We start from the raw sequence: 24,972 nt of genomic DNA, 5'->3' as shown, positions 1-24,972 counted from the left end.
GTCTCCTGGGTCATCAAGTCCAGCCCCTGCTGTGACAGGTAACAGTATCCTAAAATCCCATTCATAAATGTATCAAATTCCATCTCATTCCCACTATTGGATTTACTGCCCCTGTCAGAGCTCCTTTCCATTCTCCCCACAGCTGTAACCGCTCTTCAGATTGCCAACCTAACGTTATTCATGGCCAGTTCATATCCATTACTTTTTGTGTCAACGTGGCCCTTTAAAGGGCTCTTCTCCTTCCCAGGTGTTTACCTCTCGGATTTGTAGGGATCTCTCCAAATTCCCTAAGTTCAAGTATTAAAGAAATAAGGCTTATGAATTGCCACCGCAATGCTCTTCTGTGGTGACTGTCAACAACAGAGCTCCAAGCACTCTGCAGACTTCTGCACAACCATGAGGCACATACTATCCTGGTTTTACAAGCAAGAAAACTGAAACGCTAAATGGTCTGCCAGGGCTACAAGAGGAGAACCCAGGTGCCCCCATTGCTACATGATCATTATCGTTAAGGGGGGAGAAAAACCTACAGAGCCTGCATCCAGGTGCAAACCTGCTAAAATGACTGGCCTCCTGGAGGTTCTCAGATTCTCCACCCCTGTCCATTCCCAGAGTCTCTGCACCCCAGCTTGCCAGTGAGGATCACTGCGAGCCTTGGGAGTTCTCCACCGAGGTCCTGAATTGAGGGCTAATTATTTGTTTGTAGCACCGGACAGCGAGAGAGAGAAAAAAAAAAAATGAGGCTGCTTTATGGCACCTTGTGAAAAACAACGCTAACCCTCTTCCAGTGGCTTTTCACGTGCTCAGCAAACAGCAGCATTCAATGCCCTTGCCCTACCACTCAGAAAATGTAGCTTGGTTAAAAAAAATCTCATATCCCCTCAGTGGAAAAAACCTCAACCCTTGCAGGCAACCAAGTCCAGTCAACTGGAAGTGAACAAAAATGCAGCTCGGTGTATCAGACGCCACAGGCTAACTAGGCAGCGCTGTTGAAACGTGACTTCTGCTGGTCATTGCTCTGGAAGATGTTCACAAACCGGGGCCCCAACTTGCCCTTTCCTTACTGTGGTGCAAATTCAGAGTGGTTTCACTAAAATCAGTGAAGTTACACTAATGTATGTGACAAGGCAGGCAGTCTTAATCCTTAAAAGCTTTTCTTGATTAAAAAGAAGCGGGGGTTGTATTTTTCCCTCCCCAAAGTGCAGCTCAAATACCAGCCTATCTGAAAGAATAAACAGACGTCAGATCTGCCGGCCCACATACAGCTGTTAAACAGAGACAGTGCTGGGGCTTTGCAGGGAAGTGCTACAAGCCTGCAGATCTCAGGGGCTCTCTCTGCAGACTGGAAACAGACTCCAGAAAATGCATTGGAAATTCTAGGCGTAATTCTTCATGTGCACCGCAAAATATGTAAGAGTATGAAGTGACCTACTTACACGAAGCAGTGGAAAGATTTGTTTTAAAAGGCATTTGCCTTGTGTGTCCCTCCCCCAGTAGCTGCAAGTTGCCAAGATGCTGGGTTTGCCGGATAATTTTCTCCCTACCCATCATTTTGCAAACAAAAGGAATCTGTATTCAAGGTTAACTCTCCCGGCCAGCTTACCCTCCCAGGCACCTTGGGTCTCAAGCCAAGAACCTGCTGACTCCCTGGGGATTCGCATATCCTATTACTCTTGGGAAGGAGGCAGGGGGAATGGGGGAGTGTGGTTAGGCCACCAGCCTGGCATGCATGAGACAAGGGCTCTAATCCTGGCTATGAGCACGGGCCAGGGCCTGTAAATCACACTGCACCCTTCTGAAATGGTGCTAAGAGCACTTCTCTGCCTCACAGGGGCAGGGAGGATCCATTTTATTATAATCACTCTGAGACGCCAGCTGCTGCTCTGATGGGGGTGAGAGACAGGAAACGCATTAAAGGAATAAAAAGCTAGCTGGCTAACAAAGAGAGACCTTGTGGTTATTACTAGATGCAAGCCAGTGGCCAGCCTGAGCACTTGTTTTATTCAGCCCATTAAAATACCTGAATTATTTAAAAATGAAGGGAATCAATAGCAGCCTGGAGGTCTAGGGCAATATTTAGGCAAGAACAAGGGCTTCAAGATAAGGCCCACAACATCACCTGCCTCCCCACCTAGCACCAAATAAGGGGATCACTTACTTTGAAATGCTACCACTTCAGTAATGTTGGACAGAAATGCCTTAATAGCACCCAGTAACATAGTTCAGGGCACAAATTGAAGAAACCAGCAGTTATTTCAATATTGTTGAAGGAATTCAAGAAGGGCAGAATGGGATTATCCCTCTTTTCCTTTTTTCCCATTTTACCAAGGGAGGAGGGAGAACCAAAACAAAAGTCTGGACTTTGAAATCTTTCAGGTTGCACAAATTGAAAACCTGGCTGGGTTCTGGCTTGAATTTGGTTTTCCTCTTGAAAAACAAAAACACACAAGTTTGCCAAAAAATGCAAAAGCAAACAAAAAATGAATCTGTTCATAAAACACGCCTACCTTGCAGCCAGCTCTGCAGGGAAGGTATAAATCATTGGAAACACACAGAACAAACCAGACAGACTGAATGCTTGCGTGGGTGATGGGAACATTGTTAGGAGCAAAACCCAGCCAACTCTGGGATGGGAAATACAGAGCCGAGAGGCGAACACCTTAGTCATTCTCATCCATCTCCAGGGCTGGGATTTTCACTGGAGCCAAAGCGATTTAGGGCTGAAAATCCCAGCCCAAGTATTCTGCTAATGTTTGCCTGAGGCTCTTGCAGGCAGCAAGGAAAGGAATTTAGGAATATTTTCATAGCTTGGACAAGGCTCAAGCTTTGATCCACTGCTGTAATGCTGGCCAGACACAGAGCAATGCTGGCAAAAAAAGCCACGCCGCCACCCCCTCCAGCCAGACTTTAGCACTGCCCCGCAGAGGGCCTGGAGAAGAAGCCATTAAGAGTATGTCGCATTGCAAAGGCTGACGCAGCACATCCAGCTCGAAAGAGCAGGTTATTTTTCCGAAGGGGTGAGAAGAGACAAAAGGAAGAGCCTCATGCTATTCACTGCTGACCCCAGCAGCTCGTTAAATCAGGAGTACCAATAGCCAACAGCTCAAAGGCTCTCTTGAACCTAGTGGCCCATTATACTGGCATTACACCCAGCCACCTTAGACAGCACAGCCCAAACAACCAGCCACCAGTTCACAGCTAGGTCAGCCTTTAGCATAAGTTCAGAGCAAGGCTCAGATTCATGCCTTTGGATCTGTAGCAAGAAACCTCAGCCAGTCTACCCGTGTGCCCTGTTATGACCAAGAGACAGGCTCATAACTCAACCTCACTAGGAGACAGAAGAGGGCTTGGGGCATAAGCAATGGTGCTGGTCCGTCCCAGATTCCTCGATCCCAATCTCAGCATCCTTAGCACAGCCCAACACTTTCCTGAGGTACATCAGGACCCCAGTACTGAAAGCTCTGCAGAGACAGGGGTTTTCCCCAGTAATATTGGCCTAAATTTCCCCTTCCCTCCCTCACGCAGTCTCACATGTGCTCGAGATGCAAATGCATTTCAGTGTGCTGTCTACAGCTGGAGGAGAGGGACCCTGGATTTTTGAAACATACCCACCCTGAAAGTCAGGACACCTGGGTTCGATTCCCAGCTCTGTCACCCATCCAGCTGCATGACGCTGGGTGAGGTTGGGCCAGTTTTTTCAGTGCCAGATTGTTTCCTCCGTGCTTCCCTTGTGATAGAACGGAAAACCCGTTTCCCTTCCTTGCAAGCATGTTGCTAGGATGAAAGTTTACCTGTAAGTATTAACTGTAAATCTTCCTGAGCCAGAAGGATTGTGACAAAGCCTCAAAAGGATAGCAAGAAAGTGGGACAGAGGAAGGAGGCCTCTCTCCCTTCTGCCACCTCCAACCCCCTTCATCCCCCACCCTCCTCAAGATGGAGGCTTTCCTGGGAGGCATAATGGTGTTTCTCATGCTGCTGGAGGGGGCATAGCCTCCTGTCAAGATGTACACACTGGTCTGTCACCATCTGGTTAGTTATATTGCAAGCGAGGCTCCTGTCTCATCATCCCAATTAGTCAATTCATCATTTTGTAATCAAGTAATTGACTAATCAGTTAAACACCGCTCTAGCTAAACCCCCTGGAGATCCCCCAGGGCCCAGCAAGTGCTTTTCAGCCAGCTTTGTCTTTGTGTTGGGCTGAAAGCCAGAGGCAAGAGCCTGCCTTGCTGCAAACAGCGTGGTATGTCTGTTAGGAGAGGGGAAGTGGGCTGCAGGGTGAAGCTGAAATGCCTAGGAGGCCTGGTATGGAGAAGGCATGCGGGAGGCAGCAGGGAAACCTGGATTGCCACGGGCAGACTGACAGAATTAAAAGCAGGGTGGGGGCAGCTGTGCCCATCCCCAGCTCCCCAAGTTGGCACCTACCCAGATTTCCATCCTTTGCATGGCTGAACCCAACAGCCGCCTGGCTCACCCTGATCCTCATCTCTGCTCCCTCCCTCCCTGCTACAGATCCCAGCAATGCTATTGCTTTTGTGCTCGCTGACTCCCAGACTAACAGAACAAATTAACAGCCCGGCAATCGGCAGAAAGCCAGCCCAATGCCAGCATCAGCTGCTCGGAGGTGGGGATTAGCCCTCCCCCCTGCTGTCCCCCAAGAGGGTGATGACTCCACAGCTCCCAGGCCTTCCTGACCAGGGACTGTATTTATAGCAAGTGACAGCCTTGCCTTGGTCCCCCAGGAGCCCAGCCTCTGCCTGACACACAATGAGCAGGGCCCTGCGGGGAGAGGAATGCGAGGCCATAGCATTCCTGCAGCTCTCCCTCTCTGCCAGCCGCCGCGATCGGGACTTGAAAGTGGCAGCAAGCAACCTCAGCCTAATTTTCACCAAGTCGGACTCTCCAGGTCTGTGCTTTCATGGCCAAGTTCTCTGTCCTCCCTATCTTATCTCCTCTCTCTCATATTCACCCTCATATTGACTGATTGGGATGACGAAAGAGGAGCCTCGCTTGCAATATAACTAACCATACTGTAACATTATGGCCACTGGAGTCAGCAGCAAGAGGACCTGGAACAGAGAGGACATGCTCCGTCCCCTTCGGTGCACTGCACATATCTGCAGGATGTTTGGCTTTGGGTGGGGAGGAAACATCCCATGCTCCCTAATCTCTAGTGGTTGTGAGGAGATGGGTTTTATAGTGTGAGCACCCTCCCCCACCCCAGCTACTCTCCATATTGACTTTTGGCGCCCAAGCAATCCTGGTCTCATCACCCCAGTCACTCTCAGTGATCAGCTTTGGATTCAAACCAAAGCTGGACATCAGCAGCCTGACCACCCCTGCTCTTTCCCAGCACTCACCATCATCAGCTTCAGGCTCCTTCACTACCAGTTTCTCGCTTTCTGAGTCTTGATCATCTTCCTGGAGAAAAGAAAAGAAGAGTTCTTAGGTACGAGCTCCACATAAATTACTCAAGGCCTTCACTGGGACATCAGTCAGAGGCAGTGCTGCCTAGTGCACAGGGCACTGAAACAGGACTCAAGAGACCTGGATTTAGTTTGGGATTCTGCCACCAACCTCACGAGTGACCTTGGGCAAGTCCTGTCATCTCTCTGAGGCTCCATGTCCCTGATCTCCTTTGTACAATGCTGTGAGATGTGGGGATGGAAAGTGCGTATAAGAGCTGACACTAATCACGTCACACCGCCAAAACAGTTGCCTCTAGTCAAACACTGCTCTGAAGGCAGGATTAACAGTCTCCTCATGGACTCTTCCATGGTGCCCTGCACTACACTGTCCAAGTGCTTCACAACTGTTAATGAACGCATCTGTGCAAACAGCCTGGGAGAAGAAGGGTATCACCCACTTTTTGTAGATGGGGCACCCCGGCACTGTCCTCGCGCCTTCCCTACCTCATTGTTCCAGTGTCTTTGCCCAGCCAGTCCAAGCACTCCCCTCTCTCGTAAGCGGTGGGGGAAAATGTAATTTGTGGGGCTGAGCCCCATTTGACCCCTGCCCCCATCCCACAGGGCCGTGCTGTATGCAGCGGTGAAGGAGCAGCTGCAAGCCGAGCGGAGCTGGGCACTGCGGGATGGCGGTGCTGCTGCTGTTGCCAGCCACGGCAAGGAGTTTGGTGGGGGAGCTAAGCTCCATGAGCCCTGGCTTTTTGCCGCCTATGCCCTTACTATAACTGCTCATTAGACCTGTCGACCTCACTGGTTTCAGTCCCAGTCACCTGCCTGTTTCCTTTCTCGGCTCCCAGTCCCATCTCCTTGCCTACCCAATCTCGATCACCCTCTCTCCACCATCACTTCTCCTTCAGTGCAGGGGTCAGCAGAGTAACCATCAATGTACAAAAGGACGGCTCTGGAAGCCTAGAATGGACGGTAGGACGAAGACTCACCCTTGCTCCCTTGGAGGCCACTGAAAGAAACTAGTCCACAGTCTCTGCTCCAAAGGCAGGGCTGAGATTAGCAGTTAACCACCACAAAGGAACAAGATGCACCCATCTTAAAGTACATTGTAGGGTCAGTTCTGAAATCTCAGCACTTCAGAGAGCCCTGAGAGTAGGCCCTAATGTGGAATACAGGAGAGAGACACACTCCATGCTCTGACCAGGTTATTCTCCATTGGAAGAGGGGAAGGGAGAGGGTCACTGTCCTTCTACTTCCAAAAGCAAGTCTCCTGAGATAGTGGCTGTGGGTGGTGGGATGGGCTATCTAGCACCCAGATTCAGGAACACGCATCAGGAAGGCATTCTTCTCTCAGTGTCTCAGCCGTCCTACAGAACAGGCTGAAACAGTTTGTCAGCATCAACCAACTTTGCTTTCCTAGCTCCTGCTTCCACTCCCAACTCCTGCTTCCCACCTTTGATTCGAAGTGACAGGTCTTCTGCAGCTGCTATAGTTTGCTGGCTGTGCAAAGGGCAGGAGGATGGGGCATGCGCACATAGAGCCATTAAAAGCTGCCAAGCGGGTTTAAGGAGAAATAGGGGCTGAGGAGTCGAGCTGGAGAAGAGACATAGAAAAGCAAGATGGCTGTGAGGGCTCTGCAAAATGAATGCAGCTGGGAATGTGGATACAAGAGACAGACCAGAAATAAGAGCTTTCCCCTTGCAGAACTGGGCACTGGGTTTTTTAGGATTGTTTTATATCAATACCAGGAATCTGGTATGTAACCCAGAGCCCAGAACTGGGTTAGCCGTCTCATCAGTGGGGAATGTGCATTATTCACAGCCAGTTGGGCTCTGTTTGCCTCTCTGACTCAGTGACAGGACACACGCCCTACATCTTCCCCCTCCACACAAACACTTGCATCTATTTTGGTCCATGCTTCCAAAAATGGAAGCTCCCTTTGAGACTCCATTCATTTCTTTCCCAGCCCGTATTAGGGGGGAAAGAGGGGAGCTGGGTGGGACACCTCATGAGCTGCTTCTCTGATGAACAGCCTTGGAAAGAATGTCAGAGGCGTTTCGGGGGGGCCCCAGCTCAGCCCTCAGGAGCGCTGCGCAGAGGTGTCTTCTCCATGAACGGAAGCCAGGGCAGCAGTACCCCGGGCACTCCTGCCCTCTCAAGGGATCAAAGCAGGCTGAGCAGACCCGGCCCACTGGGCTCATCTGGTTCAGCTGATGCAGAATTGTTCTATACCCTAATTTTCATGCTTGAGAAGTCACAGCTGCTGAATCCTTTAATAGGAGCCATGGGTGATTAACACCTAGCAATCTGACTTGATTTGTTTTTCCCTGTAGAACAGTTTTGGGACCCCCCAGCCTTGAGCAGCCATCCAAGAAGTATCCCCTCAATTGCTTTGCTCAAGAATGACACTGGGGTGGGATTCCTGGAACAATTCCCCAAACTACCATCGAAGCTCCAGCGGTACCTAGAAGCTGCAAATGCCAGTGAGCAGAATGGACATTTTTGGAGGGGGTAGTTAGCGGGGAGAGAACAAAGGCTACTGCTTGCAGCTACCTGCCATTTCCCTGCAGCTCCCCTATCTGCACTGTGCAAGAAAGCTACAACTGTGGGGAAGCCTCCCCTTGGAGAACCATCCCCTTGAGCCAGGAAATGCCCGGACCTATTAAGCAGCACAGGGTCTCATCCTGACTGCTGACGTGAACCCATTTCAGCCCTTCTCTTCACCCATGCTTCCCACTTCAAGCATTCAACACACCTTAAAGAGATGATCTGGCAGGACTGTAAGTCAGCCCCCTCCGAGACTCCTGCACCATGGACAGCCCCAGAACAAATGCAAACGATAATAAAGAAATAAATAAATGCACTCTTATTGGAACAGCACCTCCATATGGGGAGTAACTCTGTAATTTAACTAGTGGTGAGAGAGGGGGGCACAAGCCCCAAGTGCTGATTACAGGGGGAGGTCTGGGGGTGCTGGCATGGATGCTGTTACTCCAGCAGCTTTATAGCTTGGGTGTGGGAGAGAGCCAGGCAGGGAAGCTCTAGGGTCCTTTTAGCTATGAGCTCAGGAAAAAAGCAGAGGGTGAGGACAGGGGGGTGCTCCTCCCTCCCTCATCACCAAATTTGAGGTGTTAGATCTACACCCAGCATGGCATTCAGAAGTGCCTGCAGGGAAGCCAGAAAGAGGCATAACTCCTTACCTAGGGGGATACTTTCTTCCCAGTAGTTGTCAGGACCCTTGAGATCATCTGGCTCTACCCCCTGCATCCTGGACACCAGCTGGAGCCTGTAGCTGCCCAGGGCACAAATCCTAGCAGGTTGTGCTTCTGGCCCCCTTTCCCCACCCTCTCACCCCATGCTGCTCAGGGCACCGAAGGAGCTCGCTATGTCTCCAATAACCACGCTATTCCAGAACGACTATGCTGGTCCGTTGCCATCTGTATACAAAGCCTGTGCCCATTCTAAGCAGGGGGAACATTAGCACAGGAAATATTAACCCAGCACCCCAGCACCCACTGTAGTTTCAGGGTGATCACAGCAATGCTGGTTGATGCCAAATGATGCTGTTGCCTTAAGGTTTTAATGCCCATCCATCCTCCTGTACCTGTGATGGCAGCTATGCTAAACTCAGATGATTTGTTGTGCTTGGGAACAGCTACTACATCAGTCAATCCCAAACCCTGTGACTATCCAAGGTGCTGTGCCCCCCAGAAATTCATGAATGCTGGGAAAAAGCCTTAAATCATGAGCCAAGCCATTGTTCTTTACTTATTTTATACACAGTGACTCTATAACCCACAGACACATTCTCAAGTTGGCTTCTTTTTGTGCCAACCACATCCGAGCTTCAGTCACCCAATCTCGGTGCCAGGGCCCTCCCCACTTCAATCACCCGACCACGTGAGCCTCGTTCCTCTGCAGCTGGGAACAATACAGGGCACAAGCACAGCTGCTCTCTCCATTGGGTACAGTCACCATTGTTCCCAAGCAGCTGAACTGTCATCAAGCCATGGCCCACCCACATCTGCATCCGCGGTGTTCTCACTGACTTCCCAAAAGAGCCCTAGTTGGAAGGCAAACCCACCAAACAGGTCCGGAGATGCATCCCTACCCCTACCAGAATGGCTTGGGTCTATTTGGAAAGCTGTCAGCATAACGACCTACTCGGTTGTAGGAGCTCTATTCTTGGTACAGAGGATTCTGCACTGGAGTCCATTGCAGGGAGATCCTCTGGGCACGTGTGCTAACCAGCCCTAGGAAGGATCAGCCTTTGTACAACACCAGTAATTCCTCATACCTTCCATGCCACCCTCCCTGCTCCGCTGCTCTACCCCTCAGCCTCTCCAGGGCCCAGACTGGCAGCCTGCGACACTCAAACTCCCCAGTGTGGAATACCAATTTGAGACCCAAAAATCTCAGCTCATGTAACCTCAGCCAGGGTTTGGAGACAAGCAAAGCAAGGGGCTAAATGAGCTGGCGATGGTGGAGGTTCCACCATTCTTGGCTAGTCGGCCTGTGAAGGCAGCCGGAGCTGTATCTGAGGCAGAGGAGCCTCTGCCATTGTAATGTCTGGCCTCTCTGGATTTCCTGGCAGAGCGTTAGAAGCCCTTCCCCGAGACACTAATGTGCTGAAGCCAGCCGGATGGAGGAGGAGAAGCACAGCCTCTTATCCTATTAACACTCGCAGGGCTTGGGGGCAGGCCCGCCTCTCCAGGACAGCTGTTGTTATGACCCTCTGGAATGAGCCTTACGGCCACCTGCTGCCCTGCCCAGAGTGCTGGGTCCAGCCTGCTTTCACAGCCCCCAGCCAGCTTTGCAAATGCTGAGACATTTGTTTGATTCCTACTTCCCCTGCTCACCCTGCCCTCAAACGCCGCACAACCAAATTCTTTCCTGGACTTCAGCTATGCTGCGTCTAAGCAGGGGGAGGCTGCAGATGTACTGGATATGGCCCCAGAGGTGTAACAAGCACCTTTTGTACCCTGGATGGGAGCAGCAACCACCACCATTGCCCCTCCTCTAAGCTGGGGCTGGTGCCTCACTCACACCCCTCTGGTTATGCTGCTGCCTAGGAGTGCTGCGTCCAATTTACTTTACAACATTTGTGTGATACTAGGCAAAGGCTAGCAGCTGCAGACTCTAATGTGGTCTCAGAGGTAAGGGAGGGGAAAAGGCAAAGATAACAAGGTGGTGTCCATCTCTGAGTTCAGAAGAAAGTGGGTCTGAGCAGTCCCAGCCACCCTACAAGGGAGCACCCCATTTAAGAGGGAAGGACTGAGGCACAGGGAGGTCAAACAGGGTCTCTGTGCCATTCAAACACAGCTCCCTGTCTGTGGAGAGTTAGTTACGGGGCACAAGCCCAGGAGATGGCACTTGGGCAGGGTAGCATGACTCCTGAGGTTTGCAAGACTAATAAAACTGGTTGTTATGCTCCAGTTCCCTTTGTGCCTCTCTTCCCATTGAGCTCTTAAATGAAAGGCAAAGCCAAGCACAGAACTGAGACCCATGCTTCAGTCCAAAACAATACATTTAAACACTCATTAAATTTTGAAGCTGGATTAGTTCTCTGGAGCATAAAATAGAGGGCCTGAAGCTCAGTTCCAGAGTCAGGCATGTGCTCAGCAGTCACCTCCATGGCAAATAGGTCCAGGGCTTTGGGTTTGCCAAAGCTGGCCCAATACCAGCCCCGCAGGCCCAGCCAGCCAGCCTGGCTGTTCCAGGCACTGCACATAGCTGGACTCCATGTCCTTCCCATTTGGGAGGCAGCCACAGAAAACATCTTGGAAGGAGCAGGACAAATGGCTAATGCTGTGAGCGAAGAGAAGGAAACGGGCCCCTGGGTGCAGCAGAGACCGAGTTCAGCTGGCAGCACAGCCTGCAGAGGAAGAAGGAACCATAGTGTTCTGGTCAGGACAGCCCAGACCCATTTGCTCGCCTGGCCTGTCCCCTGCCTCGACCTTGCTGAGCCTTTGCTCACAGATGCAGCCAGCAAGGAAGCCTCTGGGCAGGGAAGTGGGCAACGAGCAGCGCTGCCTGCCAGCGAAAGGCAGGCCACACAACTATTTGGAGCATCTGGAATGCAGTTAACAGAGGCCGTTTGAGCCAGCTGCCACAAGAGACCGAGATACGTCACTACAGGCTTAATCAAGGGGCCTCAGGACACAGCAGCTGCCCAGCCCGGGGAGGCACAGATCCGTCTGCAGTCCCCTCAGGGCTCCCTGCCTGCTCCTGCCATCCCTGACCCATTTTACTGCCATTCCTCTCCCTGTGCCTCTAAGCAACAATAGCACACCGCACCAAAATGTCTGCTCCCCGAGGATCGTGGAGCACGCGGAAGAGACAGCCGTGCCTCGCTCCGTGCCAGCAAGGAGGGAGTTCTAATTATAAGTAGGGAGACGGGCATGGAGAAATGAAGCGACTCAGCAAGGCCAGAGACTTCACTGCCAAGGTGGGATAAGAACCCGGAGTCCTGGCTCCCGGAGTGACCTCAGTCTGGATGATGCAGCCTTCCTATGCCCGGTGCAGAAAAATCACAGCACGCTTCAAAACTCAGCACTGTTAGCAGTGAATGTTAAAGACAGGAGTCAGCCCCCACCCCCAAATCACAAGACTGACCAAACTTCATGGGACTGAGGGTTTGCTTTCCTTCCACTAGCTAGGGACTTGCTTTGGGAGTCTTGTTGGTTTTACAAAGACCAAAGCAAGCAAAAATGTCCGAGACCCTCATGCAGGCTCATGACTCCAGCAGCTGGTGCTTAACAACACAGCAAACATAAGACCCTGCACACCCACTGGCAACAGTGGAAGAAAGAGGAGGAGGATGGCAGACTTTGGCCTCTGAGCGCAGTGGGGGCAGACAGCCCAGCTTGGAGGAAAAGGCACGGAGCCGACGCTCCTGTGGGCTCCAGTTCTGTGCCTGGCTCGGTCACCTGGGAGCCTGCTAGGGACTTCCCCATTGCACAGAACAGAGATACCACAGCCAGGGCATCGACCCCCAAGATGAACGGACAAGTCAGGTCACCTTCAGCCCCAATCCCCCTTCTTGTAAAACCAGGGTAAGCAGTGAAGCCCGTGACTTCCAAGAGTCATTGCAAGGCTGACCTAGCGCGCACCAGGATCATGCTTTGAATACATGCAAGTGCTCACTGCCAACTGCTTCAGGTCTTGACCTTGGAACCGAGGAGCAAGAGCAGATTGTTCTGCAGAAGCAAAGAGCCTGGCTAGCTCTCCACTGGAAAACAGTCAGCACTCCTATTTGCAAAGTCACAACATCAGGTGTCTCTAAGCACGTAGCTGGATCACAAGAGCCACTTCCACACCTCTCTCCAACTCTTGCTGCCCAAACCCTTGGAGCTCTTTACATTTCAAGTCTCCCCTCCCATTCCCTCTCCTTAGCAGAGGGGACAGCAGGTACCTCAGTCCCTCCAAGTGCTCCAGAAAGGCCTAAGGCATCTTTAACCCTGGGAGGGGTGAGAGAAAGGAGCACCCCCCCTGAAGGGGAGGTAAGACAACTGTGCCTTGCAGTAAACTCGAAGACCCAGCACAGAAGTGAGTAACGCATTGCCATTTATGGCTATGCTTTCTGATCCAAGCCTGATGCAAGCCTCTGCAAGAGAGAAAGAAGGGAGTTAGACAGAAAGAAATCCAGAGAAAGAAAAGCCAAGAGTGAGAAAGGAAGGAAAGGATTTTTTCCCTGCTGAGGCAGTGGCCACACAATCCAGCCCCTTCACTCAAATCATAATCAGCTCCTATGCCCTTAGACCGCAGAAAGCAGCTGCCATAGCATAACGCTCCCATTCTCCCCATGCTATAATTCCACAAGGATCTGAGAGGCCAACAGGAGACAGGCCTTCAAACAGGAAAAGCACTGCAGGCCCAGCACAAGGGCTCCCAGACCCTACCTGACCTGTTAGGTCAGGGCCACCCTTACCCCACGCAGAGGCATCTGGGCATGGCCAGTTTGACAGTACACCAAGAAACAGCTCCAGGAGCAACTTGGGCAGTAGGCAAGAGCCCCAGTGAAGGCAGAGGGCAGTACGCTTCCCCCGCTGGGCCCTAAGATGGGGCCGATTTCTGCTTGGCCCAGGCAAAAAACAATGCTGGCTTGTCTATCAATGCAGGAAGGAGGGGTGGAGAAACCAGTAGTTGGAGGGAGGCTGGAGGGCTAAGCTAGGGAAGAAGCAGGGCCTCTGTACCTGGGTGCATAGCTTGGGGGTGGCATCCTGCCACTTTGCTCCACAAATCCAGCTGAGCCTCTGCCCAGCTCCCAAAGGCAGCGGGAGCCCTGGTTCTTAGACGAGATGCAGGTGGGAGAAGCTTCCTGGCTCACCCAGCACCCTCCCTTTTCAGGGGCAGAGCACTGAAAACAGGTGAAGTGCGGGCACCCCAGGCCCAGCTCCCCACAGCTCCAGCAGCAGGCACTGGTCCCCAAGCTTCGCCCACCCATAGGCAATGACACCAAGCCAGCAACACACAGCAAGCAACATGCATCACCCTCCCCATCCACCTGAAGAACCAGGCACCTGTGAAAAGCAACATTTCCTTGGGCCATGAGGGTGTCATGTTGCCCATGAACTATGGTTTGGGGAACATTGCTTTAAGAGGGTGGGCAGGAAGACAAAGCAGCTCCCTTTCCAAGGGTGAAGGGAAGAGGCAAAGCGAGTGTCCTGGAAGGGTTGGGTGGGGGAAAGCTTGTTCACACACCAGGGCCAGGCCACCCACATTGGTCCTTTCCTTCCCTGTCCATCACCGTGCTTGGCAGAAGCCTCTGGCAATAGACACAGCAGCAGAGCACTTTTCCTGAGCATTTTGCTTGGGATTGGGGATGGTCGTACTAAGTTCAGCACCAATGGCCCTGTTGGATGGCCTCATCATCATCAGGGGAGGGTCCCATCTACTTCTAAACCTCAGCCGTGGGGAAGGGGACCCACACCATAAGGCCTGCATATTGCTATTCCTATACCAGCACAGGGGCAGCCTGGCTCTCAGCACACCACACCCTCTCCTCCAGCAGCTCTTGGCCCTACTATCAAACAGCCATTTGTTTCCTTGTATTCCCATGTACTGGACTCCACTGTACCACACGGGACTGTGCTGTCAGCAGCAAGGCAACTCTTTGAAGTCAAAATCCTAGGATACAGCTGGGGCAGTTGGGGATGGTGGGGCTAACTCTGAGCATCTGGGGAGAGCAGGGCATCTTGGGCTGGGCTTGCAACCATCTTTTCAGACAGTCCTGAACAAGTGTGGCAGCAGTCTGCAGCCTCAGGCTTTCCAAAGAAAGCCTTGGGATGCTTTGGAGGGGGAAGGGTGGGGAACCTGCTCCCGAGGGGGCAGCTAGTGCACTCCTTCCCATGGCAGGCGTCTCCTGCCAAAGCTCTACTGAAAAGATCCTGGAAGGAGACAAATGAAGAGTCACTGGGCACCATAGGGATCCAGGCAACGAGCTCTCCAGCCGCATTTCCTTCCTCCAAGGACCCTTTGCTACTGCTAGGTCTTCAGGTAACCAAGGAGGGCGAGAAAGGCTGGAGGGTGGATGGACACCACGACCAAAGTGCTGATTTGCCAGGTCAGCACTATGTGAACCCAGGCCAAGACCATGTAATGACCCACCTGTTGTGACTCGTCTATGGTCGGTAGCTTCAGCCACCAGTTCTGCTGGCTGACAGAGGCCAGCACAGCACGCTCACACCCACACGGCGTCCATCACTTCCACTACAGCAGCTGCGCCAGCCGGTGCAGTGCCCCACGTCGGCGCCGCTATCGAAGGGGCCGCAGCAGCTGGCTGCAAGCACAGACGTGCTGTGCCCGCCTTCCACTGGCTGCCAGCTGGCAGCAGAAGCCTTCTTTCAGTTGGAGAGCTGGGGTTGCTGGTAGAAAGGGGTCCTACCCTCACAGGGGAACTGGGAGCGTGACATTTCTGCCCGAGCCCTGCACTGTTCTCCAGGGCCCGACGGGACAGAGGCGCTACATGGAACCTGATAAACAGAAGTAACCTTCAGCCCTGGTTCTCCTTGCCCTGGCACAGGCTCTCAAGGGGAGGGCTAGCACATGGCTAGAGAAGGTAAAGTTAACTTTAGCCTTGGGCCAAGCCCTCAGCAGGGGAGGGTTCCTGGGTTTTCTGCTCTCTTGTAAGATTTCCACTGACAGTCTCCCTTTCTGCCAAGTCGTTTGGTCAGCAGGCAAGGTGGGAATCCACATAGTCCTGATAGGGGATTTAGGCTCCTCAGTGGGCTAGGATCTCTCTGCCTCTAATGATGCTCACCTCATCTCTCGGGAGAGACCGTGACAGGACAGCACAGCCCTGGCGTGTACCTGCCTTTGGAAGGCAGGCCAGGACAGCTCCCCTGACCTACCCACCACTGCCCCCGGGTCTCAGGCACCACCAAGGCATCGGCTTTCTTTCCAGCGCTCCCAGCACTGGGGGGGAGGCAGTGCTGGGAGAGTCAATGCAGCCAACAACTGGAGGAAGCTGGTCGTCCTAACCAGTGTTGTCCGGACCAGCTGTGCCCAGGAAACCCAAACAGGTGGCCCCTTTGCTGCAGAGACAAGCTGGGGTCAGGGCCATGAGATGCGTGCTACTCTGGAGACCTTCACTCCATCTGCTTTGCCAATTATTTGATTGGGCAACTGGTCAGGACCAGCTTTCCCATTCCCCCTCCTTCAGCTGGCAACAGCCCCAGTGATTTCCTGCTCAGAACAAAGGCTCCAGTCTCCTCCCAGCCACATGTACATGACATACTTCCCCTGCCTTCCATGGAGCCTTTGCCTTCCAGCTACTGAAATGTAGCAGCCTTTGGCCAGCCAAGGGGTTGGGCTCAGAGAAAAAGGAACCCGCTAATGAAGCCAAAGAGGCTGGGTCACCCAGCAGTCGGCTGCCCATCAGAGCAGGAAGGACACTTCCTTAGCACTGACCCTTCCGGGCAGACGGGAACCCGGTACCGAGCTCTCCAGAGCTGCTCCATCTCAGTCCCCCAGCGCAGCCCAAGCGGGGAGTTACAGCCAAGGCAGTATGAAGCACAGGCAACTCCACCGCTGTCAGGCTTCTGGCTGCATGGAGCTCAGCTCTCTAGTCTCCTACCGGCCCCTGAAGTCCAGGATCTTCCCGAGCTGTGACCAGGGAGTTCTGGCAAGGGCTGCTTCGGTCTCACTCTGAGGAGCACCGCAAGTCACGTGAAAGTGCCACCTGCCCCCTCAGCATGACCTGCACTGCCCTACAGCTAAAGCCAGCTGGGCCCAGCATCAACTGGACGGCACCATGGTTAAGCCAAGCAGAGGACATTCCTTTAGAGGTTATAGGCCCAGGCTCTGAGAAAAATTAGTCCATTTTCTATGAGATCCTTTGCCTCTCTGGGCAAAGCTGAGCCATCTCTTTAGAAGCCCTTGAAGACCTTTGCTCTGCACCCAGTCCCTTCCCCCCTGCCATGGCCCTTCTTTTCCAAGAGAATCTGGAAGGGCTGCACATGTCCTGGATTCAGTCATCACTGAAAAACCACAGGCAGGCACTTGCAGAACTGCATTTGGGAGAGGAAAATGGTACCTTATACCAGCTCAGCAGATGTATGGTATTGCCACAAACTACCTGGAGCGTCTGGGAATCAAGAGCTGCTACAGGAGAGGATCAGAACTGTGCAGCCGAGACACAGACCCCGTACTGCAAGCGGCAACTCAAGCAGCAAGGAACTGCGCAGTCTAGAGCAGGGTGGTCGTCTTGCTGTGGTCACCACAAAGGTCCAGGTGGAGAGGGGTGGACAGCACACAGTGCAGGCAGCTCAAACCCCCAGAACTGGCGCTTGAGTGAACCACCTTGTAACAGTGAGATTTAGGGAGAAATCAGAAGACGACGCTGGCAGGCATGCTACAGTTTTGAGACTTGCTCTCAATTGCTGCTGATCTGGCATCGCCGCAGGAAGAGGCCAAGTATGTTTTCCATTAGCAACACGCACAAGACCAGGCGCAATCAGGAGGGGGGGGCAGAAAGATGGGGCACCTGCTATCACTTCTGAGGCAGCACGTAATGAGACTCCTGCAATCCAGGCTCGCCATGCCTCCCCACTCTCCCTCCCACAGACAGAACAGAGAGCACTCAATTAAAGCTGGTCTAATGAAGCAGCAGGGCAGAGACAGCTCTCTTCCCCCAGGCGCTCAGGGAGGAAGGGAGGGGTGTGGGGCTGGGGCTCTCTGCTGCCTCTTGCCCAGTTTGCAGCAGGCAGGACGGCTTGTCTTTTTGCACCTGCTCCATCACAGGCCTCAAAGCAGCACTGTGCAATGGACTGCATGGATCCAAAAGAGATGCAAGCCACCCCAGCACTGTGGGATAGCCACACACATGCACATGTGCTGGCGTGACCGGTCTCACAGTAGGGGAGGGAAGTGCCAGGCAAAACCCAACTGGAAGGGACTGGAGTAAGCAGGTGACATCCCTTCAGTGCTTCCTAGATCACAGCAGCAGCTTATGGGCAACCACGTCTGGTGCCAGGGCTGGGCATGTCTGTGAATTTGCAGCGCTGTTGGGCACTGGGCCCCAGGGAGCACGGCTAGCCTGGCAGGATGGAGGCTGGAATACAGCAGCAGGCAGACTCCTCTGCGAACAGAGCCTCTGCCCTCTCCTTAGGTTACCAGCTTTACCCACATGCTCTCTTGGCCCTGTCCAAACCAGGTGTCCCTCAGAGGCTTTCCCTATGAGCCACTTCACATGCAGCTGATGCCCAGGAGAATGGCACCTCCTGCAGAGCCTGCTCCAGCCACCCACACAGTGAGGCCAGAGGAGCAGCTGGGCTAACATCCCCTGCCCCCCCCCCCCTATAAATCAGAGCCTTGTGTGCCTGCAAAGCAGACCGCCAGGTGGGGGCTGGCTGACTCTGCGGGGGAAGCATCAGCTTATCCAGAGAATAAGGCCAGCGTTGTCTTAGCACAATTCACCTTCCACGTGGGCAGCCCGGTCGGGACCCAGCACGCCCTGCAAGAAGCCAGAGCCTTGCACGCCACAATTTTAGTACAGCTCTTTGTTCTGGGGACTCCACTGACAGGCACTTTCTAGCGTGAGGCGTTGGCGCTTGGAGCTGCTGGTTAACTCTTGCCAAACCACGAGCTACCCAACCAAGTCACGGGAAGAGTGCCCACCGATTTCCCTACGCATCTGGCTGCAAGTGAGGCACAGGCCACCAACGCCATCCTCAGGGAGCAGCACCTTAGGAAGGAACACGCCTGGGGACTGCCTGCCTCGGCCACAGCTGCAACGCTCAGGTCTGAGGCATCCAGGCAGCTGCCTGCTGCCCAAAGAGGCTTCACAGCACAGGATCTGGCTCAGTCTCTCAATCCCTGCCCGGTTTGGGTATTTCTGGAAGGATGGAGACCTGCTTGGCAAGGGGAAGGGAAGTGCCAGAGCTTCCTTTTCTTGCCTGACCAGTGCTTCATGAGATCCTCATCTGCTCTCTGACGCTAGCAGGGAGGCTTTGGTTAGGACAGGTGGAAGGGAAGTGGTACTGCCTTATGGCAAAGGGACTGGCCAGGGAGTTCACAGCCTTGGGATCTATTCCCCGGGGAGTGACCATCCCCTCCAGGAGCCTCTGTTCCCCTTCTCCCACCTCCTCCATCTTGCTGTGTCAGCCTGTGAGCTCCTGAGCAAGGAACGCCCCCCCTCCACTTGTACGAGATGGGGAGGCCCCAGGCACTGGTGCAATAATAGAACGGGGATGTTCTTGTGAGAAACTCCAGCAGAAGTGCTCTTGTCAATCCCACACGTGGCTCTGTGGGTCTTGTCCTTCACAGTTTTAATTAAAAAGGATCTTCGGATATCAGCTCATCCCATGTTAATGGAGCCAAAGCTGGGTTATCAGGGCAGACTAGATCCTAATTAAAGTTCTTTTAAGGGATGCGCTTGGGCAAAGGGAAGCAGCTTTAATCACCAGCAGTGCTTCTATCAGGACTCCAGGGTTCTGGTCCCTTGCTCTGCCACTGATTTACTTTGTGACCCAAGACAAGTCACTTCACCTTGCCCCGTGCCTCAGCCTCCTGCCCTGCAAACTGGAGGTTATAACTCTATTCGTATCACAGGGCATTTGCAAACATGAATGCACTTGGGAAGTGACTGGACAGCCTTGCATAAAGAGTGCTAGCAGGGCGTTGGCTGTTACATTCAGCATGGGCTGAATCCTGCGAGATAGAGAGGGCTGCAGATGCCCATTGATACCAAAAGTAATTGAGGACACTGAGCACCTGGCAGGATTGGGCCTGTTGTAGGAATCCCCTTTACAGTAGAGACTACTTTCTCCTCCAGCCGCCACCCCACATGGCTTGTAGGACCCTGGCCTTGCCAGCACAGTGGATAACAGAGCCTCTTGCAGTAACTCTCCTCCCACTGCTTGCTTGTTCAGTGCTGGCCTCCTCCGCTCCGCTTTGGGATCTGCCCAGAAGTTTCACGCCCGCAGCTGGAAGCTCGTAGTGCAAGCACAAGCGGTTTTTCCTTCTCCACAAGATAAGCCAACTGCACAGTGCCAACATGCTAAGAAGTTGCGCATTGGGAACAAAAAGCAAATGCCTGGACACACTGCCTGGGAAAGGAGGCATTTTAAAATTAACAGAAAAAGACAGAAGTTCTTGGGATAGAAATGTGATGTCCTGGGCTGGGTTCTCCGCTGGGTCCCACTGCCTCTGATCTGAGCAGAGGTGAGCTGAGGGACAGCAGATGAGCACAATGAACCTGTTCACACTGTGAGACACTTTGATGCAAGCTCTTCTGGCCACCTGCCCCCACAGCCAATGCCAGCAAAGGCGAAGGCAGTCAACCCCGCAATGTGCCAGAGAGATCCCTCATTCTAGCCTGTTAGCATGCATCAATCAAAGCCAGCAGGAGAGCCAAGCCAGGCTCAGCTTTGGGGCAGGATCTCAGCTGTCCCTTCTTACAAGCACCAAAGCACTTAACAGACATTAATTAAGCCTCCAATCCATTGCAAGATGGGGATTAACTTTCCCTACTGCCAAGGGAGAAAACCAAGGTGCAGGACTAGAGGGATAAGATCCACATGCCAAGTAAATTAGCAGCAGAGGCAAGGACAGAACCCAGGAGTCCTGGGGCCGAGTTCCACTGCCCCAGCCAGAGGCTTGCACACCATCGCTGTGCACTGAAGAGGAACAACCTTGGAAGCTGTGGGCTAGGGCTGGGGAAGGAACAAGACATGGATGCAGCTGATGAAAAAGGACTCATTGAGAAGCCAGCTTGCCAGCGGCATATGAGAGGGGAAATAATGGGCCCCTTCAAAGACACCAGAATGCCTGAGTCCAGCCAGCCAGCCCCAAGACACAGATGCACAAGGCTGGTTTGCTCAGACAGCGTGTTTCATCCAATTGGTAGAATTTCCCTGCAGCCATTAACCAGTCTGATGCAGCACTTCTGCTAGAAAAAAAAAAAAAGCAGCAAATTGTGCCTCTCAGGCCTGAGGTACTGATGCAGTTTATAAAGCCCTTCATCCGCATCACAGTCCCCTACTACTGTTATGGGATGAGCAGCAGAGCCAAGAGCAGCTGAATCTCCGGCACCAAGTCATTTGGGCCACTGCAGTTTTCTGAGCTGGCTGGACACAACCCCACCAAGTCCAGGATCTCTCTGGGGGATTCTCTGATGGCCAGGGTACGAGATACAAACCCTCACTAGGGTTGAGGGGCAGCTCCGCACCTCAGAGTCCAGCTTTGGTGCTATCAAGAGAGTCTGAGCACAGCCCCCATGTCCTGCCACCTCCCTCCGACTAGAGGCCCCCAAGGTGCACGAGTTACTGCCCGTCACTCAGGCCTTCCCCCAACACCTTCTCCATGGCAGCTGCGAGGGCAGGACAAGGCATTCATATTCATGACCAAGAACTGCCACTCCCCAGCTCACATCCTTCCCTCAGTACAACAGAGGAAGGTCAGTGGTTGGGAGAGATAAGGACCCTACACCCCAGGCAGTGGGTTCCTGCAAGAGTCCCCATCAGGGCTGTCACAAGAGTGAGCCCCCACACACAGGTACACCCTGCCCTGTCATTATAATACTCCCTAAGGAAGCCATCCCCCACAACACAAACCTAGTTTCTTTTACAACTGGTATGACCACGACCAGGTCTCCATTGAGCTTTGGGCTGTGCACAAACAGGCGCCTGTGTCCCAGGGAGCTTACAGTGGGAGCACAAGGCAAGAGGCAACAGGTGGACACACACCACCAGTTTCCACCCAAGCTCTCTCTGTTCTGGTGACTACCAGCAACTTGACTCCAGACCAGCTTTTTGTAAGCGAGATGGTGCAGGAGGATGACAAGATATCTCCACGAAGGTGCACAGGGAGCTCTTCTCAGTGCTGGGTCCAACAGGGAAGAGAGCACCAAAAAGGTGCTAGTATGACAGCAAACAGGCAAGAGACATAGCCTGGCACCCTGACTCCCCAGATGTGCCTGCAGCAATGAAGCACCAGCTATTATGCATTAAGCCAATCCCACCCGGCTCCCCAAGACACGAGCATGCCCTGCTGGTGTGGCACATTTGCCTGCCATGCAACTGTCCTAAATCCAGCTTAGTGGCATTGTCAGATTTGCAGCAATAGCACTGGCTAAATCAAGTGATCTGCTCAGAGGAGTCCTGGCACAAGCGAGATCACATATGCACACATGCTTATTCAACTCTGAAAAAATCTCCCTTCCTCTCCCACCCACCTCTTCTATACAGAGGCCGGTCACTGCCTCCCTCTTGGAAGCACTAGAGAGAGAAGCTGTTGGAAGTGGCCTGAAGTCACTCTTCCCAGGAACAACGTGGCTTGAATGGCAGATGAGGAATAATTTCAGCCATTACGCTCTTTGGCAACCCTGTGACAAGGAGCAGTGGAGAACAGAGAGGAAAAGGGCCCAGCCCAGGTGCGGGTGTGTCAGAGATTGATGGAGGGGATGAGAAGAAAGGGGTGGGAAAAGGAACAGGCAAGGCTCATTTTCTTGGGAAGTTGTTGGCCTTGGGGTTTGCCTGGGCTCCTGATGGCAGCTGGGGTTGACACGGGCAGGGTGCCTGGAGACACAGGGTCCTTTGTCAAAGGAAAGCCACATCAAGTAGTGGAGGTCCCAGCTGCGCTCCGTCAGCCGATCAACTTCAGTTGATACCTTGAGGGCACAAAATTGTACCAGCCTCTAAGCAACGCGAACAGCTGCTCCCCTTGCCTCCCACTTGCCAAGGAGTGTGACCCACAGCAGCCAGCTTCCCAAGGCAGACCCAGCCTGCTACTGCCTGCTGCCCACTTCAGGGACCTTTTGCCACCTCCTCCCCAACCCCTAGTAGTAGCCCATCAGCTCTGTCCCTTCACAGGATCTCAGCCCTCCTCTGCAGGCCCTGAACAGGCTCACCCTCCTCAAATCCAGGTGAAAATGCGTCTTTGTCCCTACCTGCTCCTCTTAGTAGCAAGGAGACAGCCACGAGACTGCGGGCTCCTATCCTTTAGCAACATAAAAGAGTTAAAGAGGTTTTGCTGGAACAGACTTGGACCAAGGCACAAAGGCAGAGCAACACAACTCCCAACAGGCTGGAAGTGGGCAGAGAGAGACTGGGGAAAGACTGAGACGCGGTTGCTGTGATGGAGGGGTGCCATCACCGAGCACTGAAGAGAAGCCTTCTCTAGGCATCGTCATCTCGCAAAGAAAGCCAACAGGCTCCTCTGGCTGACCTGCCGCCCAACCCTACCCAGCTGGTGGAGACAGCATCTTCTGTCTATGCTCCCGAACAAGCTGGTCGACAACAGGCCTGACGAAAGCTGAGAAAAAGCAACCAAGTTTTTGCCACTTTTCCTTGTGGCTATCCAAAAGTCACAACAAGGGTACGGACAACCCTCCTGGGGCAAGACATAAGGGCACCCCCAGAAGCTGCATGTCTGTTTTAAGAAATCTTGGCCTTAGGGCATCCTGCCCATCCCCAGTGCCACTGAGGCTGGGGGGCACGGTGAGCTCCTGCAGGCAGTGACAGTGCTGTTGGCAGTGGCACTTGGTGAGCTCCCTCAGGCAGCCATGGCGCTATTGGTGGTGGAGGGGGGCGGTGGGGGGTGCTGAGCACTGACCAGCGGTCAGCAACCACCCGCAGGCACCACCAGCAAGCAGCGTTGGTAGCAGCCAACGGCAATTGCGAACCACTTACAGATGCCACTGGGGAGTGGGGGAGCAGCGACCACCTGCAGGCACCACCACCAGTATCGGCGGCGCCTTTTTGCAGGGTGCACCGTCATGCTCAGGGGGTGCGCATGCACCCGCGTGCACCCCTACATGATGCCAGTGGCTGGGGGAGCCCTGCCCCTCTGAAAGCGAGCTCCAAGGTGAAGCTGGTCACGGGGCCAACTGGGCCCCGGGCAGGGAACCGGAGGCCAGGAGGAGTCTGGTGGAAGCGCTGGCGCGCAGCCTGCTTCAGCCCTTTCTTTACGCCAAGGCCCCGGGGGGCACGGAGCGAGCTCCCACCCGCAGCGCCCTACAAGCACCGGCCTCCCTCGCCGGACACCCAGCGGGCGCGGGCCAGCCCGGGAGGTGGCAGGGAGCCGGCCCCGCGGCTCCGGGCCCGGGAGGTGGCAGGGAGCCGGGGGCGCGGAGCCTCGTGCGAAGCCGCGCCCGCCCCGCCGGCTCACCTTGCTCTCCTCGTCCTCGTCCTCCTCCTCGTCCTCCTCGTCCGCCGCCTGCGGGGCGCCGGGCTGCGGCTGCGGCTCGCCCTCCCCCTCCGCCCGCGGCGGCTTCTCGGCGCCGGCCCCGACCTCCTCCACCGGGATGCGGCCCGCGGGGTCCTCCGCCTGCCGGGCGCCCTCCTGCTCCTGCTCCTGCTCCGGCTCCGGCTCCGGCTCCGGCTCCGGCCCCGGCTCCGGCCCCGGCTCCTGCTTCGCCGCCGCCGCCGCCGCCTCGCCGGGCTCGGCCGGCCGCTCCGCCTTGGGGCCGCGCCGCTTCACGTAGAGGAAGCCGAGGAGCAGGGCCAGCGCCGTGAAGAGCAGCGGCACGGCCACGGCCAGGTCCAGCGCCGCCTCCATCCCCGCTGCCCCGGGAGCCGCCTGGCGTCTGGCCGGCCCAGCTCCCGCCTGCCGCCGCGGGTAGGGTTTCACAACACGGCGCCGCCCCGGCCCGGCCCACCGCCGCGTCCCCCGGGCCCTGCGCCGCGGCGGGGCGGGGCGGGGCGGGGCGGAGGTGCCCGAGGCCCGGGGGGGCGGGGCGCCGCTCGCGCATCCCGGCCGCCGCCGCCCTGTCCGCTCGGGTCTTAAACCCCCAGGGCCCGGGCTTCCGCCGCCGCTCTGCGGAGCCTCGCCCGGTGGTTTACTGCCCTCCCCGACTTCCCTGGCCGCAGCTTGGGCCCATTGCTCCTTGTTCGTCGTCTGCCTCCAGCGAGAGCCGTCCAGCTCCCCCCTCCTGGGAACCAGCTCTCAGGGAGTTGAAGGCTGCTATTAAATCCCCCTCGGTCTTCTCTTCAAACTAAACAGATCCAGTTCCCCCTGCCTGGGCTGAGTCTGCCAGTGCCGGGTGCTATTTTGAAAATGGGTGAACCTATGGGGCTCCCCCGTGGGGGGGTGAGGACAAGGAACGCCTTGCCCCCCTCCA

General features: G+C 54.5%; 1 protein-coding gene across 3 annotated transcripts in view; it reads right to left on the bottom strand.

The window, feature by feature from the left end:
• MXRA7 (matrix remodeling associated 7) overlaps nt 1–24,701 on the bottom strand; it is a 53,086-nt gene extending 28,385 nt beyond the window's left edge. Inside the window, exons 1-2 of one of the 3 annotated variants that reach the window (XM_090061683.1) lie at nt 24,021–24,701; nt 5,358–5,418 (exon numbers count right to left, since the gene is read on the bottom strand). In XM_090061683.1, the coding sequence (XP_089917809.1) occupies nt 5,358–5,418; nt 24,021–24,410 (451 nt within the window). In that variant the 5' untranslated portion in view covers nt 24,411–24,701. The remainder of the gene's footprint in view (nt 1–5,357; nt 5,419–24,020) is intronic. The other 2 variants (XM_090061682.1, XM_090061681.1) reach the window with 2 other exon arrangements.
• Between the last annotated feature and the right edge of the window lie 271 nt (nt 24,702–24,972).

This window comes from Crocodylus siamensis, chromosome 8, assembly GCF_052110815.1.
Source record: "Crocodylus siamensis isolate JL-2025a chromosome 8, ASM5211081v1, whole genome shotgun sequence".
In the NCBI taxonomy this organism is placed as follows: domain Eukaryota; kingdom Metazoa; phylum Chordata; order Crocodylia; family Crocodylidae; genus Crocodylus; species Crocodylus siamensis.
This window is presented reverse-complemented; position numbering and strand designations above follow the sequence as displayed.